The sequence below is a fragment of the Notamacropus eugenii genome, chromosome 1 (genome assembly GCF_028372415.1).
Source record: "Notamacropus eugenii isolate mMacEug1 chromosome 1, mMacEug1.pri_v2, whole genome shotgun sequence".
Classification (NCBI taxonomy): domain Eukaryota; kingdom Metazoa; phylum Chordata; class Mammalia; order Diprotodontia; family Macropodidae; genus Notamacropus; species Notamacropus eugenii.
The window spans coordinates 45,335,681-45,354,569 of NC_092872.1; the positions used below are offsets into that span (position 1 = coordinate 45,335,681).

Genomic DNA, 18,889 nt, shown 5'->3' on the forward strand with positions numbered 1-18,889 from the left:
GCTCCATAACACTCCTAAGTGTAGCCAAAACCAGATTAAAATGTAGTTAGTAAATATTTAACATAACAAATAAATGTACAATACAAGAGGTAAATTACATTTTAAAACTAAGTCAAAGGGGCAAGTAGGTGGCGAAATGGATACAGCATTGGCCCTGAAGTCAGGAGGACTTGAGTTCAAATCAGGCCTCAGACACTTATTAGCTGTGTGACCCTGGGGGCAAGTCACTTATCTCCAATTGCCTACAAAAATCCCAAAACAGACAAAACAAACAATTAAATCAATATGCAGGGATCTTTGTGTACAGATTAGTGGTCTCCATTTCTATTTGAGTTTGACATCACTAATGTAGATGATTCTCAGGTTTATTGGTCCAGTCCTAACCTCTTAGACACTAGCCAGATCCTAAGAATGTGACCCACGATTCCAAAGAAAATGTAAACTACCTTGAGGAAATGTAAACAGCAAAAGAAACCCCCACTACCCCATGGGAGAACTTGCACATGACCATAGGTTCATTCTTGGCACTATGCCTTCTTTATTCTGTTTCTATATGACACCTGGCTTGGCCTGGGGCTGGTGAGGGAATTCATTTTACTTTATCCTGCTGCTACTCAGGACAACTGGCCTCTTGTGAGTAAACTCCACCAATTAACCTTAATAAAACCTATTAATAACCCACCTGGCATATGCCCCTCTTTCTTCAGTATTTTCTCCCCATGGTTGGCATAATTAGAGCAGATCGCTGCCCCCTAACACTTGGCATAGTTGGTAGAATAGTCTGTCTCTCTAAAGATCGTGAACCCTTACACCTCTCTTCTGACTTCTACTCTCCAATCTTCAACTGCTGAAGTGATTGATTGTTTCTATGACTGGTTGTTTGACCACTCATTCTTTAGGATAGATCATTTGGTTCTCAAATTTTGGTTCATCTTTCCATGGCCCGTTATTACATGTAATTTTTATTACATCATGTTCTGAAAAGGATATATTTAATATTTCTGCCTTATTGCATTGGATTCTGGGGTTTTTATATCCTAGTACATGGTCAGTTTTTGCATAGTGCCATGTACCACTGAGAAAAAGGTTTATTATCTTTCTACCCCCATTCAGTTTTCTATAGAGGTCTGTCATATCTAACTTTTCTAAGGTTTAATTCACCTCCTTAACTTCTTTCTTGTTTAATTTGTGGCTAGACTTACCTAGTTCTGAGAGGGAGTGGTTAAGGTTTCCCACTAGTACAGTTTTGCTTTTTATTTCTTCCAATAACTCCCCTAACTTCTTCTCTAAGAATCTGGATGCCCCTCCCAGTGTATTCTGTCTATTTTTTCTTTTCTATTACAGGGGCCATCCCCATGTCTAATTTTAAAGACTGAATGGGCATTACCTCACTTTAAGTGAGTGCCTGAAAAGGTCTTATCCTAAAATGTCAAGGTCTCCCATTGTATCCTGGGCCATCTCCAGTCATCTTGATGAATATTTGGTTACTGGATCCAGATGGCTCAGGAGGAGAAAGTGAGGCTGGTGACCTTGCACAGCCCTTCCTCACTCAAAACAAAGTCCAGTGCAAGTCATGTCATCATATCTCTTATGGCATGGTCCTCTTTGGAAACGAAGGATGAACACAACAACAACAACAACAGCTTATTGGATATCTTGAAATGGATGGTCTGTGGACATCTTAAACACAACCTGTCCAAAACTGAACTCATTTTCCTTTTTATCAAACCCTTCTCTTTTTCCTAACTTTCCTATTATTGCCAAGGGTAAAACCAGCTTCCCACTCACTCAGGCTCAAAATCTAGATGTCACCCTCAACTCTTCACTTTCTCACCCCCTCCATTCCTCCTCCCCCATTCAATTTGTTGTCAATTCCCTTTGCAATATATCTGACCTGTGGTCATTTACCCTTTTATCTCTAGTGAGGGAAACCACCACTTCCTCATGCAGCACATTCTACTTCAGTATAGTTCCAATTACAAATCCCAAATCTGCCACTTTGCAACCTCAACCCATTGCTTCCAGTTCAAATACTTGAGGGCAGTTTCTTAAATTGAACCATTTACGCCATGATCTTAAGGACTCTCACCACTCTCAGAATTCTCCAACATAGTGAATGCCAGAGCAGACATACAGAACAGTGGCATGACTCCATGAGATGTGTGATCAATCAATCAAAGGACAGGAAAATAGGTCCTATTCTACCCTCCCCATAACTGCCAATTGTGGGGCTTATCTTCAACACAGTCATATATCCTCAACCTCCCTTCACCCATAAGATGCTAATATTCCTTTACTTCACTTCTCTCAAGTGTGTAAGCTCCCAATCTTCTGTAAACTGTATCAGGTAAGGTGCCAGCCCTTTATAGCAGCTAGAACCTAACCCTGTAACTAGGGCACCCATACCAGCAGATGGAAAATTCCTTATGTCCCAGTGAGACCTCTTCTCTTCAATCTTCATTTTGGGGGGACCATAGTGAGCTGCATAAGATGAGTGGGCATGAATAGTGATCCTCAAATCTCAATATAGTCATACTATCTATTCCCCCAAACCTATCCCTCTTCCAAATTCCCTCATTTCTGTAAAGAAACAACATTCTTTCAGCCTACCGGGCTCACAAGCTTTATGCCAACCTTGACTCTTCTTATTGTTGCCATCTCCACAACAGCACAGATGTCTCCCCTTCTCAACACTACTAAAACCACTGTCCTAGGTCAGGCCTTCATTACCTCCCCTGAATTAATGCAAAGGGCTCCTAATCATTCTTCCAGTCTCAAGTTTCTTCCTAATCCAATCCATCCTCCACATACCTGCCAAAGTGATTTTCCTAAAGCACAGGGCTGACACTGCTGCCTCCCCAATAGGGAGTCAATGACTCCCTATTATTTTTAGGATCAAGTATAAATTCTTTTGTTTGGCATCTGAAGTCCTTCCTCACCTAGCCTTAGTCTACCTTTCCAACCTTCCCATACATGACTTTCCTTCCTGCACACTCTAGAGTCCAGCCAAACTAATCTTCTTGATGATTTCTCACACCTAAAACAAATGCAACTAAAATATTCATACATGAATATGAATTTAAAATACAATACCAATCATTAAACAGAACCACACAAAAAAAGAGAAATGGATGTACAAAGAAAACTTTCTACTGTGCTAGGATCAGACAATTTACTTCTGATTACTATTTTTACATGGCATATCATGAATTATCTACCTACAAGAAACATGACTCCTGCTGAAAAGCTGTTATGTATTCAGGGACTGCTATGACTTATTATTTGTTTGTTGTATTATCTATTTTCAAGTCTGCCCTACCCTCTAAGATATACACCTTTTTTTTTTTTTTAGAAAATAATGAAGCATATTCAATTATGTTGCTTAAAGGCAATAGTTTTTTATATTGTTAATAGATAAAATTTGTCAAAACATTGTCATGCTTAGCTCTGCCTTTTTATATTTTGATGCATGTTTCATAATGTGCACAATATATAAGTAGAGTAGTGCATATTTATAATTTATTTAAAAACATATATTTATTGGAAAATTCAAATTGAAATTTTTTTTAATGACAAGTGGGTACTCCAAAGTTTGGAAACTACTGTTCTAACTTATCAATGTCCTTCCCAAAATGTGGTATCCAGGACCAAACATAATATTCCAAATATAGTCTGATGAGGGTAGAGCACAGTGGTATCCTAGACACCACACCCCTCCTAAGTAATTCAAGATAGCATTAGCTTTTTTATTTTTAGGCTGTCGCATCATGCAAGCTCACAAGCCACCAAAATGTCCAGATCTTTTTCAGTCAAACTTCTAACTAACCATGCTTTCTACATGTAAGTGGCACTGTGGACCTGAGTTCAAATCCATTTTCAGACACTGGCTAGCTGTGTGACCCTGCACAAGTCACTTAACCTCTGTAAACTTCAGTTTTGTCATCTGTAAAATGGGGATAATAAAGACACCTACCACCCAGAGATGTTGGAAGGAGAAAATGTAATATTTGTAAAGCACTTTGCAAAACCGTAAAGTGTTACATAAGTGATGATGATGATGATACCTTGTCCCTATTAACTTTTATGAACCCAAACGAAAGACCTGAATTTATATGAACTCCTCCAAAAAAACCTCCTTTCATGATGTGGGAGAAAGAAAAAGGGAGAGGTAAAATAGGGTAAATTATCTCACATAAAAGAGGCAAGAAAAAACTTTTACAGTGGAGGGGAAGAGGGAGGAGGTGAGGGGAGAACCTTATTCTAACCAAAATTGGCTCAAAGAAGGAATAACATACACACTCAATTGGGTATAGAAATCTACCTTACCCTACAGGGGATAAGACAAAGGGGGTGAGTGGTGATAGAAGTGAGAGTAGATTGGGGGAGGGGATAGTCAGAAGCACAACACTTTTGAGGAGGGACAGGGCAAAAGGAGAGAGAATGGTATAAATGGGGTGGGGGGAAGGTTTTGCTTAGGATGGAAGGAAATACAGTCAGCAATAGTAACCCTGAAAAAAATTTTGAATCACATTCTCTGATAAAGACTTGAGAACTGAGTCAAATTTACAGAGATAAGAGGCATTCCCCAATTGATAAATGATCAAAAGATATGATCAGTTTTCAGATGACATAATCAAAGTTATCTGTAGCCGTATGAAAAAAATGCTCTCACTCCCTATTGATTAGAGAGATGCAAACTGAAACAATCCTGAGGTACTACTTCATGCCTTTTAGATTGGCTGATAGGACAGAAAGGGTAGGTGACAAATACTAGCGGGAATGTGGAAAAAATGAGACATTAATGTATTATTGGTGGAGTCATGAACTGATCCAACCATTCTGCAGAGCAATTTGGAACGATGCCCAAAGGGCCATAAAACTATGCATTCCCTTTGACCTAGCAATACTACTACTGTGTCAATGTTTCAAAAGAGAGAAGAAACAAGAAGGAAAAGGCCTTATATGTACCAAAATATCTATAGCAACTCATTTCTGGGGGCAAAGAATTAGAAATTGAGGGGATACCTATCACCTGGGGAATGGCTGAACAACTTGTGGTGTGTGATTAGGATGGAATACTATTGTATTGTATACTGAGCAGGATGCTCTCAGAAAAACCTGGAGAGCCTTGCATGAGCTGATGCAAAGTGAAATGGACTGTGTACAAAGTAACAGCAGTATTGTAAGGTGATCAGCTGTGAAGGACTTAGCTACTCTCAGCAGTACAACGATCCAAGACAACTCTAAGCAACTTAGGATGAAAAATGCTGTCCATCTAAAGAGAAAGAACTGATGGTGTGTGAATATAGATTGAAGGATCCTTTTTTAATTTTATTTTTCTTGAATGTTTTTTTTGTCTGTGTTTTCTTTCAAACATGACTATCATGGAAATGTTTTGCATCACTACACATATATAACCTATATCAAACAGCTTGCATTCTCAATGTGGGGGGAGTGGAAAAGGGAGAGAATCTGAAACTTAAAATTTTAAAAATGAACACTAAAAATTATTTTTACACGTAACTGGGGAAAAATAAAATAGGAATAAAAAAATCTTTTTTGTACAAAAAAAGGAGAAAGTAACCTTCCCTATTCCACACCACATTTACTTCCCTCTCCTTTTTAACTTCCTATAAAACTAACAATCTCCGTCAGCACTTAGCAGAGTGCCTGGCACATAAATATTTACTAAATATTTATTAACTTCACTACCTCCAAGCTAAGCCCTCTATTATGTTTCTTCTTCTAGTCTTTCTCAACTAGCCGTGAGCTGTCATTTCTTTCTCTTCTATCCTACACTATCAGTACAGGTCTGGACACACAGCATGGCACTCAACCACTTACTGATATCATTCATTTCTTCCATAGGAACTACCACTAATTTTGCCTAGATACTTTATTATTTCAGTAGCCTTCTACTTGCTCTGCTTACCTCCATTCTTCATCTGTCAGTCATTCTTGCATGCCACAGTAAGAATACTCTTTCTAAAGTACAATTAAAACCATGCTGTTCTCCTCCCACCAAATTTGCAGTGTTTCCTTACTGTCTAAAGGATAAAGCTCTAACTCAATTAAAACCCTAATGTCTGGTCTTTAGCCTGCCATTCAGTTCCTACCCAACTGTGCCTCCAACCTATCTTTCCAGCCTTATTTCCTACTATTTTGGCTCCAATCAGACTGGATAACTGAGTTTACCTCAAACATGCCCCCTATATTTTCTCCATTTCCCTATCTTTGCTCATGTTATTCCTTCTACCTTGAAAATCTTTTCCACCTACAGAAACCTTCTTAACATTCCAAAACTAAGCCCGTGATTCTCAGCCAGAAAAGGCTATTCCTTCCATAAATTGAGCACTTTGTAGCTCCTTTTGGAGCTTATTACTCTTTCTCCTAGTAGAACTGTTTGTTTTTGTGTGCCCTGGAAGTCCCTCCTTCCATTCTTCTTCAGCAGACTGTTACTACAGTCATCCCCTTCTCTCTTTCTACTCTGCACCCTCTTCCACCACCACTGCTTTCTTCCCCAACTGTTTTCAAGCATGGCCAACTCTCCTCCACCCTTAAAAAGCCTTCAGTAGAACCTATTGTTTTCTCAAGCCATAGTCTTCCCTTTCTCAGCCAAACTCCAAGAAAAGCTGTCTATACAAAAGTGTTTCCTTCATTCTCTCTCATTTCACTTTTCAACCTTTTGCAATCTGGCTTCTTTCCTTATTATTCTACTGAAACTACTCTCCTCAAAGTGACTAATGATCTCTTAACAGCCAAACGTGATGGTTTCTCCTCTTTTCTGTTTTCATCCTTCTACACATCTTCTTCATTTGACACTCCTGACTACCTTTCCCCCCCTGACATTCTTTCCTCTGAGTTTCCTTGAACCTAATCTTTCCTAGTTTTCCCCTACCAGTCTGACCACTCCTTCTCAGTCTCTTTTGCTGGTAAATTATCCATATCATATCCTTTAATGTGGGTCCCCATGGTTCCATCCAGAACTTTCCACTCTTCTGATGACCTCATTAGCTCCTCTGAGTTTAATAATCATCTCTATGCATATGACTTTCAAATCTATAAATGCAGTTTCAGTCTCACATCACCAACTGACTAATGGACATTTCAAACTCAATATATATAAAACAGAATTCATTATCTGTACAGTTCCCTATCCCCACCCCACAAGCCCTCTTCTAAACCTCCCACTTCTGAGGAAAGCACAATTCTTTAGTCTCCAGATTTGTAGCCTCAGTTTTATCCCTAACACCTCACTCTCCTTAAAAGCACATATCCAATCAGCTGCCAATTCTTTCCATTTCTACTTTCACATTATCTTTCATATTTGTCTATTCACTTACCTTAGTTCAGACCTTTGTTAACTCTTGCCTTGATTACTGCACAGGCATCCTCATTGTTCTCCTAGCCTCAAGTTTTCCCCCACTCCAACCCATGCTTCAAAAATCTGCCAAAGTGATTTTTCCTTAAGCACAAGTCTGACCATGCCACTCCCCTACCCTACTCAATAAATGGCTTTTTATTGCTTCTAGGATAAAATGATTTTTTTTTATTTAGCTTTTAAATTCCTTCACAACCTGTCCCCAAACTATCTTTCCAGCCTCTCCCTATATTACTACCCTTCCAATTTGGCTCTTTCTCTTTTCCTACCACATGAATACATTCTACCACTTGTCCCTGCCCTTGTATACTTGGTTGTCCTCATGATAAGAATGCAATCCCTCCTCATTTTAGAATTTATTTTTCCCTTCAAGACATAGCTCAAGCAGCATCTTCTTCCAAACCATTTCTGATCCTTCCCAACTACTAGTACCCTCTCCCTAACTCACATGTATCTAGTAGATATTCTCTTTATATTTACTCTATGTAAGCTCCTTGAGAGTAGGGAATGTTTCATGCTTGTATTCCCAATGCCAGCCCACAGTGCTGGGAAGACAGAAGGCATTTAACAAACGCTTGCTGATTGAAATGAAGTCTTATTTCCCTTTCTAGACTATGGTGTCCTAAGGGTTAGGGGAGTGGAAGGCAGGAACTTTTTAATCTATGTATCCCGTGCAACATCTGGCACAAAGCTTTGCACATTAGTAGGTACCTGGTGAAAGTAGAACATGAAGAGAGCTTAGAGTTGAGTCACTGAAGATCATAGGCCTTAGAACTAGAAGAGAATTTAGAGGTCTTTTAATCCTAACTCATTTTACACATGAATAAAATGAAGCTCAGGGAGGTGGAGTCGATTTGTCCAAGATTATGTATGTAGTGTAATAAGTGGCAAATCCAAAATTCAAATCTTGGTTTTCTGGCTATAACTTGACTGCATTTTCTACCATATGATGCTGCCTCACCTCCTTCTTTAATAGAGGGGAAAATGGCATCAAAGGCTGTGGGGTACTCAATTAAGTGCTTCAAAAATATTAAGTTTCTACTACATGCAAAATGTATACAAAAAAGAAAAGTTCTCTTTTCTTTGTTTTCCAGAAGCTTAATCAGTATCTGTTAACTTAGCAACTGCAAAGTTTGACACTTTTATTCTATATAACATTCCTCTGAGAAGGGATATAAAAACGGGAAATGAAAAACTAATCAACTTATCCCTAAGCAAAGTTCTATCAATTAATCAATTAATTAAGCGTAATCCCCTTAATCACAGGTGAACAAATTGATATGTATATAGAATATAAAATACAAAATGAGGTGTGATGAGAGAGAAGGATAGTTCCAACAAAGTGCTCTAAGAAAGTCTAGGAAGGAGAGCACACATTCTGCAATGGGTATCAGGCCTGATGGAGAAGGTGAGATCTGAGCCAAGACTTGAAAGATGAGAATGATTTTAATGAGATGAGATGAGGGAGTACATTTCATGCATAGAGGATAGTACAGCATCAAGCTGAAACTGGGGAACAGTCAGTAGCCTAGTGTGGTTGGAGTATAGATTGCTTGAAGGGGAATAATATGAATTAAGCTACAAAATATGGATAGAAGGCAGATGTAAAGCACCTTAACTGCTGAGCACTTGTATTTTATGCTACAGGCAATCAAGAACCACTTAAATTTTTTGAGCAGGAGAATGATGCAGTCAGAATAGTTTGGCAGCTTCATGAAGAGTTATTTGATGAAAATGAAAGATTTCTAACAGAGTAAATATTCGGAATATTATACACATATGGAGTCCTGGACTAGGATTTTTTTCCTGGTTCTGATATATATTAGTTGTTTGACCTTTAGCAAGTAATTCTCCTAAACGAGGAAGGGTCTATACTCCAGATGACCTCTAAGAAAAGGAATGTGATGTGATGGAAAAAGCAACTGACTTGTGGAGTTAGGAGTACTAGTTCTGAGTACCAACTTTACCACATGCATTATTTTAAATGCCACTTTCCCTCTCTGGATACCAAATTATTCATACAACCAACTCAATGTACTGATTCAATTTAATAAGCATCTCCTATGTGCAGAGTACTGTACTGGGAACTAGAGGAGAAAAAAGGTTTAGGTGAGATACACAGTTTCCCTGCCCTCATAGAGCTTACAAGAAGGTAGAGTGTTCTAAAATAATCCAGTTGGAATACATGATGTTGAAAGGTCTCTTTTAGTTCTAACCATCTATACAGCGAGAGCTTTTCCATTTCCAAAACCCAACTTAGTGTTATGGAATGAAGTCACACAGGTGGGGGGCTGGGGGCACAGTCAAGTGCAGGGCCTAAAGTCTAAAAGACTTATCCTACTGAGTTCAAATCCAGCCTCTGACACTGACTAGCGAGTGTGACCCATGGCAAGTCACTTCACCCTGTTTGCCTCAATTTCCTTATCTGTAAAATGAGCCGGAGAAGAAAATGGCAAAGCGCTCCTGCATCTTCGCCAAGAAAACCCCAAAGGGGGTCACGAGTGAACAACAACAAAGCGGGCCTGCCGGCCCATCGGCCTGTCCGCAGGCCAGCACCCCTAAGACGACCTTGGGGGGGTCACTTCCCCGCCTCAGGCCTCAGTTTTCTCCGTCTGTAAAACGAGGAGGCCGGCCTACACAGATCGCCAAGGTCCATCGCCGGCTCCTCGTCCCCCCCAGCCTAAGGTCCGCGGCCCAGCTCGGGCTCTCCGGGATCTGGGGTCTCACTTCGGATCCCCGCTTCCCGCCCGCCTCCGCGTCCTCTCTCCTTCCCGTCCCCACCCCCCGAGCCGGCCGGGCCGGGCCCCTGACCGGTCTTGCAGCAGGAGTTCGGGTCGATCCCTGGGCTCCACGTAGAAGCGGATGTCGGAGTGGGCTGCCAGCGCCCGCCACAGGAACTGCTGGGTGTGGGGCTCCATCGGCAGCGGGAAGGGCGGCACCCGCGACTCCAGGCGGCTCCACAGCGTGGGCACCGACAGCCCGTCCAGCCCCTCCAGGGCCACCTCGTCCAGCAGGGACTCGAGCGCGTCCATCCTTGCCCGGCTCCGTCAGCCAGCGCCTCGAGGAGGCCCGCAGCGCGCCGGCGCCGGCGCTGACATCACTTCCGGCGAGGAGGCGGGCCGGGCTCCCCATAGGCTGTAGTCATTGGCCGGCGGCAGGTTTGTAACCAGGGGAACTGCAAACACTGTCGGGGCCGCTTCCGGTCCAAGAACCCGGAACCGCCGCTGCTTAGGGATGGAGGGTGAGTGTCCATAGGGCCTGTGAGCCTGCCCCTCGGGGATCCTGGGGCCCGTCCCCTTGCCTGCTCGGTGCCCCCTCATTCCCATGGATCCGGGTGTGGGCTTTCCGTCGTCCCGGGTTGGTGGTGGTGCTTCTTAGTGGTCCTGGGCCCCTCGGGGCTCTCAATGGCGGGGTGTGCTGGAATGAGGGAGGGGAGATCTGGAGGCCCGACCCAGGCCGGGTTTGCTTTTAACATGTCCAGGCCTTCCTTCTCCTTCGGTAAAATGGGGCGGGGCGGGGGGGGGGAACATTTGGGTTCGAGGAGGGAATGAGGAGGAGAGATAGGATAACAAAGATTCACATTTATAAAGGGCTTTTTACCAGAGGGTGCTTCTTACACCCCACCCCTAGGGAAAAAGTGCAAACCTTTACTTTACCCTTTTTGCAGATGAGGAAACTGAGACGCAGATAGGTTCAGTAATTGGCCTAGGGTCACAGCCGGGTAACCAGTGGCAGAGCTGGTCGTCTAGAACGGTGCTCTTCCCGCTAACCCACCCCCTGGCCTGCAAAGGAAGCCTAAGTGATGGCTGAGACTTGATTCCCATCGCCTCGGCCCTGACTTGTGCTCTTCCAGTTATTCTTAGCCCTACCTAGCGCAGGACCTGTGGCTGCCGGCCTCGACTGCAGACTTGACCATGTCAGGCCCCCTGGAGAGACTACCCTCAGTCCGCCCACTGCCTTCCCCTTCTCCCCTCTCTGCAGTGGCAGACGTGATGAGTACTGACTGGGAACCTGTTGGTTCCAGTGTTTTCACAGACCAGAAACAAACCAGACCAAACCCCTTACTTACACAGGACTGGTTCCTCTGAGATTCTAGTTCCTGCTAGATATTGAGATGGGGGAGGGGCAGGAGAAATCCTGCCAGTTGAGCTGTGTGCAACCTGCTTGAGGGAGACCTCTGCTCATTACAGTGGAACAACACCAGTTTGCCCTTATCTGGAAGAATGAGCGCTTTTAGAACATTTTTAAAGACTTCTAATTTTATTTCTAAGCATATGTGAGTAAATCGTATTTATAGATATTCTTGTATATAGATCATAAATTTATAGATGTATTTATAAATAAAATTAAGATGTAGTTATTCACTTTGTGAAAGGATTCATTATATAATTCATTTAAGTGTCAAGCTCCCCAGTATATATATATATATATATATATATATATATATATCAAAAAATTAGTTTAAAGAGTTTGATTTATATTCAGCTTTCCCAAAGAAGATATATTTCTTGAGACAGTGGTATTAGTCCTATTTATAGTTGCATCTCCTCCACATATTTCGTCTGTTATAAATATTTAATAAATGTACTAGATGAATGCATTTGAGACTGCAAATGGTCTAACCTCTGCCCAAGAGAAATCTTTAAAGAAGCCCAAGTGTTTCCCTAGAACTATGGAGTAGGTTTATCTGAAATTATTAACAGCCCTCTTTCACCTTATATTGTCATTTTAATTTAGATTTGACTAGGTGAAACTCTGGTTATTTTGAGATTTGTAGCTCCTCTATAAAGGACAAACTTTTACACTGTTGGGGTGGGAGGAGATGCTATTGGGAGAATGGATGGGAGAAAAATCTTAGGAAATTTGGTACTTCTAAGAAAGAAAGAAAAAATATTTTATATTTAGCACAGCCAGTTTAAAGGACAATCCAATCTATGATATTTCACATTCACATTACCTAGAGATTGATGGTGAATTTTCTGTTTTTGAAGGAATCTTTTAAGTTTCCAAAAGGATTCACAGTAATATTGAATATCAGTTTGTCCTTGAATAATGAAAATACGTGTCATTAACTCCCAAAGATGTATATACAATAATTTCCATAAAAATGAGGCCATCCTGCCTAGTTAAAAAGCTTTGTGAGAACCATTGATGATTTTTTCACTTTTTGCAGGATAAATGTCATTTGTTTACTCTATTAATTTGTTTAGCAGCCTATTAAAGTAGATGATGCAAAGGCCACATTCAATTCATCTCCTCAAAACTATCACAGACTAACAATTTGTAGAGTTTGAATTGGAAAAACGTACTTAGGATGTTTAAGAAAAAGAAACCCTCCTTCTTCTGTCCTTGAGCAGGCATTTTGTGATTTGTGTGTTTCTTTTCCCATTTAAATAAACACCATTCATGAGGCAAAATAAACTTATGTAACACTAAAACTCTGTGTCTGTTCTGTTATCCTCTATTCTTTCCTTCCACTTTCCAACTGAATTCATTTCTTTTTTCTCAGTTTTCTTCAGCCTTCATTTAGTATCTGTTAACTTAGCAACTGCAATGCTTGACACTATTTTGTTCTATATAATATCCCTCTGAGAAAGGATGTGAAAATAGGAATGAAAGCCTCATCAACTTATCCCTAAGCAGAGCTCTATCACTTACACAGATAAAAGTAGGATCATTCATTCATAACTAGTTAGACTGTATAATATTTATAATACTGCCATTTTATAGTACTAAAATACTATAAAAGTTTACAAAGCACTTGTTTACAAGTATACTTGTATACAACATTTTGAAGAAATAATGCAAGTATTATCTCAAAATTATAGCTGAGGGGAGATAATGTAACATAAGTTTTTATTATTCCTATAATGTGAATGATGTTTTCACAAAAGGCCCTTCTTCAGTGCCTTATTGTGGTATATAGGGTGATTTTGGTTATCAAGGATTATGCCAGAGAAATATGAGCTCTGGAAGGTTCTGCCAAAATGGGAAAGGTTTTGTAAAGGAAAAGGAGGCACTAAGCACTTGGATGGTATCCACTGTGTACCAGGCAACTGTGCTAATTGCTTTAACAAATATCTCATTTGATCCTCACAGCAGTCCTTTAGGTAGGTGCTATTATTATCTCTACTTGAAAATAGAAGAAGCTGAGGCAAACAGAAGTTAACTGGTTTACCCAGGATCACATAGCTAGTGAATGAGTGAGGTCACATTTAAACTTGAATCTCCCTGACTTTGGGCCCAGTGCTCTATAAAAAGATCACAAGTCCCCAGATTTATTGTTTTGGAAAAACCACAGAAATTCCAGGAGACCATTTACTGGTTGTGGGAGCTTTACAATCTGTATTGGAAAGAGTGCTGACACTGACGAAAGTCCAGATCGTTAATGATAAGGAAATAAGAAAGGAGATTGAAACTTGGAAAGTTAAAATGATTTTCTGAGGGGGACAGCTAGCAAATGGTAGAGTCAGGGGTCATTCCAGATGGGGTATGCATTGCAGTATGCCAAGCTACTTTCCAAGTGTGTAGCATGAACAAGTGACCTTGACTCCACCTCATCATTTACATGTTGTCTCCCCCATTAGCATGTACCCTTCTTGAGGGCAGAAACAGTTTTGGTTTTTCTTTATAGTCCCAGCACTTTAGCACAGTGCTTGGATCATACATAGTAAGCACTTAATAATGTTAACTTGACTGACTGTCCAGGGACCACAGCTTCCTTCTCTCTCATAGAGGTAGGCATCTGTATCCTCTTAGAGCTCAGAGAGAACTTAGACATCAGCTAGCCCCACCTTATTTTATGGTGGAGGAGAGTCTCAGAGGATTAAAGTAATTTATCCAAGGCTACATAGCAAGTTAGTAGCAGAGCTTGGACTGTTACCTATTACTATCTCCTGACTCTCGATCCATATTCTTGGGACTCAAGAGGTTGATTCTGTTGAAAAATATAAAAAGGGCAGCCCATGTCCCTTTGCCTTCTGGATGATTTGACTCTGTCTTAGTATCTCCTTTCCACAACTCTTCACTAAATCATCCACTCTCCTTTTGTATCTTTTCTTTCCCTCATTTTCTCATTTCTTCTATCATTGTATCCATTCTCCTTTTCATTCTCTCTTCCTTTGCTCCACCCCCTTCCTTTTCTTGCTAACATTACTAAAGTTTTTCCCGTGCCTCATTTACTAGCATACTACCATCTTTTCTCTATTTAAAATCATGGAAGAACCACTCAAGTCAGTATTATCTCAGTACACAGGAATCACAAAGTTACATTAAATTCCATAGTCCCCCTCACCAGCCATTTAGTCCAACCTGTATCCTAAAGGCACCTAAAACATACCTGAGAAGTAGTCTTCTGGCCTGTGCTTAAAAGATCTTCCCTGAAGAGGAGTCCATCACCTCCACAGGCTTTTGGATAGCTTGTTAGGAAGGACTTTAAGCCTAAATTTGTCACTTTTTAACCTCTTATTACCCCTGGCATTAAGTAGACCAAGTGTAACAAGAACTTCCACATATTTTAAAGCACTGAGAACATTTTCCAACCTGTTACCCAGGATACCCTACCTTTCCCTCTTTCTTCCTTATGCTCTGAGATCAGTAATCAAATCGACACAGGTGCTTTGTTTCTGGAGTTTGGCCACAGTCCTGATATGTCTTATTTCCACTTCTTAAAATGTGAGCTCCTTGAGAACTGGGTCTATCTTACTTTTGTATTCGTATTCCTAGGGTTTATCATAGTATCCTGTGCACAGTAAGTACTTAATAAGGGCTTTCTTTATTAATCCAAATACTAGAAGAGGATTTCATAGGATTTTAGTCTAACTGCCCACCCCCATGATTTACTGAGGGTTACAGTGAGCCCCACAGTAGGAAAGTGAGTTACCTGAGGTCACATAGCTAATAAATACAAAACTAAGATTTGAAACCAGGTCTTCTGTCTTGCTATCCAAGGGCCAGTTTAATGGTAAATTATCAAGCTTCTGTAGTGGAGAGGTGGATAGCATCTCTGCAGAAAAATGCTGCTATGCATCCTTGTAGGACTACAATGTGACCATTTGTTTCTGAAGACAACAGATAGACTTAAAGTCATAGAATCCTAAAATGTTAGAGCATGGAATGTTAGAGTAGAAGGGACCTTAGTGATCATTTAATCCAACTTCTCAGTTTACAGTGGATGAAAGTGAGGCCCAAGAGGGTGAGATGGTTTGTCCTGAATCACAGAGTTAATAAATGGCAGAGCCTCTACTTAAACCTCCCAGGGTTCTTCCCACTATGCCACACTTATGCATTCTGTTTCTTTATCATTTAAATACTTGTTTTGTGGATACCTTTTATTTTTATGCTGCATCTTATACATTTTATACTACAGTCCTGGAAAGCTTGGGAACTGTCCCCAGGCAGAACCCTCTCTTATGGCAAAGAAAGCAAGCACAGACATCTGACTGTGATATGAGCTCCTTGACGGCTGAGACTTTGACCTTTTTTTTTTTTTTATCCTCAGGACTCTCCAAGTGCCTGGCACAATGTAAGCACTAAATAAACGCTTGTTTTCTAACTGATAGAATCTAACAAGGTATACAGTATTCTGTTGTAGTAGCGTGCCCTGTGTGCCTTCCTCCTGCCCCCAAAAGGAGTTATAATTCATTATTTGGGACCTTCATTGACTTTTCCATGTTTGCCTTCCTGTTTCAGACTTTGATTCAGAGAATGGCTTCTTATTAGTGACCTTTTCATTTAGTTTGTTGTAGTCATTGAATATATTGTTCTTTGGTTTTGCTTATTTTACTGTAAAACACCAATTTTCTTTCCCATGTTCTCTGAATTCCTCATTTTTGTCACAAATTACTCCCCAATCTTATTCTATTACCTTCAAATAATAGGTTTTTTTTTCCCTAGCCATTCCCCAGTCACTTTGATTCTAGTTCTTTACTGCCACAAAGAAAGTCTAGCATTACTTTTCTCTAAGAGATCAAAATTATTTATACACATTTTGTGGATCAACCCCCAAATCCTTTTGAGCTAGGTTAGTGGGAAGAATTTATCATTTTAAACTGATAATGTCACTTGCAAAGGCAGAATTAGAATTAGTCTTCTGATTTTTGATGACTCAATCTGCACTTTTTTTTCTCTTTGCATTATTGTCACTAATACCTACAGAATTTCCATCCTGAAATTTTCTAATTTCTGGAATAGACTGAACAAGAAATATGAATTTCTTTTTATGAATTAATCTTTTGCACCATTTCCCAAGCTTCCAGAGGCAATTTGGCAGAGTAATTTTGTAAATGCAAATTAATCTTCAGTGATTACTTTTTGGGCCATTCTAGGATGTTTTCCAGAAAGAAAAGTAAATGCTTTTTAAAATTTTCTGTACCAAGTCCCTGGGGTAAAAATAGAAGGAATTAGGAATAATTCTAAGATGGATGCAGATCCAAAGTGCATTAATTAATTGTAAGTCCATTTTTTTAAACATGCACGTCTTACTTTGAAGTCAAGTATAAAAGTTTCTCTAATGTCTATTGTTTGTGAAGGATTGTGCTAGTAACTGAAAAAAGAAAAGATAAAATAGTCCCAGCCCTCTAGAAACTTACTTGTTTTTCTGGAGGAAACCACTGATAAGTAAATATGAGATAATTTGATAAGGGCATTAGGACTAGACTTAGGTGTAAACTGGCACCAGACTTGAGCCTTGAAGCAAGCTAAGCTTTTAAGATGCAAGTATTAGTACGTTCTTGGGGATGAAGGACAGCCTTCTTGAAGGTATATAGATAGGGCGAGGAGAAAGGCCAAATTCAGTACCTGCTAGGCTATTTTGATTTGAGCAGAGAGTTATACATAATGGGAGAAAATAGTAAATAAACCTGAAATGATAGGTGGAGGTCATGTTTTGGAGGGCTTCAAATGCCAGGCTTGATGAATCTTATCTTAGCAGAAATAGGGAATCACTGAGGAGTTTTGAACAGGGGTATGATATAGTCAGACTTGTGCCTTAGAAAGATTATTTTAGCACCTTTGTGGAGGAGGAGAGATAGGAGACTAGATTTGGGAAGCAGGAAGAACAATTAGGAAGTTATTTTAATAGTGTAAATGTAGAGGGGGTCAAAGAATGACATAAATTTAGAGACCTGGAAGGAACCTTCTGAGGAAACTGTGACCCAGAAAGATTAAGTGACAAGGTCACACAGATAGTAAATAGCAGATCTTGGATGGGAACTCTGAGGCCTAACTAAAGTAGTGTAATGGCTCTGGCCATGGACCAGCTGGAGAGACTTTTTATCAGTTCAATTCAACAAGTATTTTATAAACATCTGTACTTTCTGCAAGGTAGCAAGGATACAAAAGCAATGACAAAAGGAGCTTTGCCCTCAAGGAACTTTTATTCTACTAGAGATAGGTGACATGTATACAAGTAAGTAAAAATGTATGTACACACACACACACACACACACACACACACACACACACAAAATAATTTCAAGAGGGAGAGAATCCTAGCAACTGAGGGCATCAGGAAAGGACTTCTTAGGATATGGAGCTAATTCTGTGTTTGCAAGGAAATTAGGGGCTCCAAGAGAGAGATGAGAAAGTAGTATATTCCAGATATGAAGTGGACCTCTTTTGCCAGGGCACAAAGGTGGGAGATAATTGATCATTTATATGGAACAGGTAGCAGTCCAATTTGACTAGATTAGGGCACTTGGAAATATATTTAAAATGCCAGCAAAGAGTGATTATGATATTGGCTTTTCAGATAACTGAACTTAAAGTTCACACAAAATTTATTTGACTAATTGAGAGGTGAAGGGATGTATGTATCTTAGATCAAGAAGTTTCATAGCTAACTTGCTGATTTTCACTTTCCTTTCCAAATGTTGCCATTATTTATGTCAGATTCCTTTAAATTGAGTCCCTATGAAGAGATTCTTGATAATGAAATGGAGAATAGAATAAATGCTCACCAGTACCTCCTCCTCCCTTCTACACAATACCTATGACTCATTCATAGTTTACTTCTGGCAAGGACTGAGATGGAAGGTTCAGGAGATGGAGCTAGGCTGAGTGGTTCAGATGGTAACTGCCAACTGTTTTTGGACTTTTAAAAGGTCAGTGAGGATACCAGAGAGACCTCACAATTTCTAGGATTTCCAGATGGATAAATAGGATGCTAGTTACTTGTAGAGCTAGGAAAGACCTCAGAGATCATCTGGTAGATACCTTTCATTTTACAGATGAAGAAACAAACCCCAGAGAAATAGAGTGACTTGCCTCAGGCCAAGTAGCAATCTTACTTTTATTCTACCCTTCCTCCCACCTTCTTTCTGATCTCTGAAGAAATGGGGTTCTTGTAGCATCCCAACATGTACGTGAATATTTGTAAATTGCTGTTAGCTTTACTAAGGAGGGCATGGCCACTATTAATTCAATTTTGAGAAACCATATTTTGTCATCATTTAGTTTTCATCTTTTTCTTCATGGTTTAAAGTAATCCATTAAGTATAGTACAATTTG

The 18,889-nt window shown here is 40.1% G+C and overlaps 2 protein-coding genes across 4 annotated transcripts in view; one reads left to right on the top strand and one right to left on the bottom strand.

Moving 5' to 3' along the window:
• The window catches only part of GTF3C1 (general transcription factor IIIC subunit 1), a 128,577-nt gene extending 118,097 nt beyond the window's left edge, over nucleotides 1-10,480 (bottom strand). The window contains exon 1 of the mRNA XM_072598050.1: nucleotides 10,193-10,480. Within this exon, the coding sequence (XP_072454151.1) occupies nucleotides 10,193-10,413 (221 nt within the window). The 5' untranslated portion in view covers nucleotides 10,414-10,480. The remainder of the gene's footprint in view (nucleotides 1-10,192) is intronic.
• Nucleotides 10,481-10,523: 43 nt separating this feature from the next.
• Nucleotides 10,524-18,889, top strand: part of KATNIP (katanin interacting protein) — a 213,207-nt gene continuing 204,841 nt past the window's right edge. For 2 of the 3 annotated variants that reach the window (XM_072598101.1, XM_072598109.1), the window contains exon 1: nucleotides 10,524-10,622. In XM_072598101.1, coding sequence (XP_072454202.1) covers nucleotides 10,616-10,622 — 7 coding nt within the window. In that variant the 5' untranslated portion in view covers nucleotides 10,524-10,615. The remainder of the gene's footprint in view (nucleotides 10,623-18,889) is intronic. The other variant, XM_072598116.1, reaches the window with a different exon arrangement.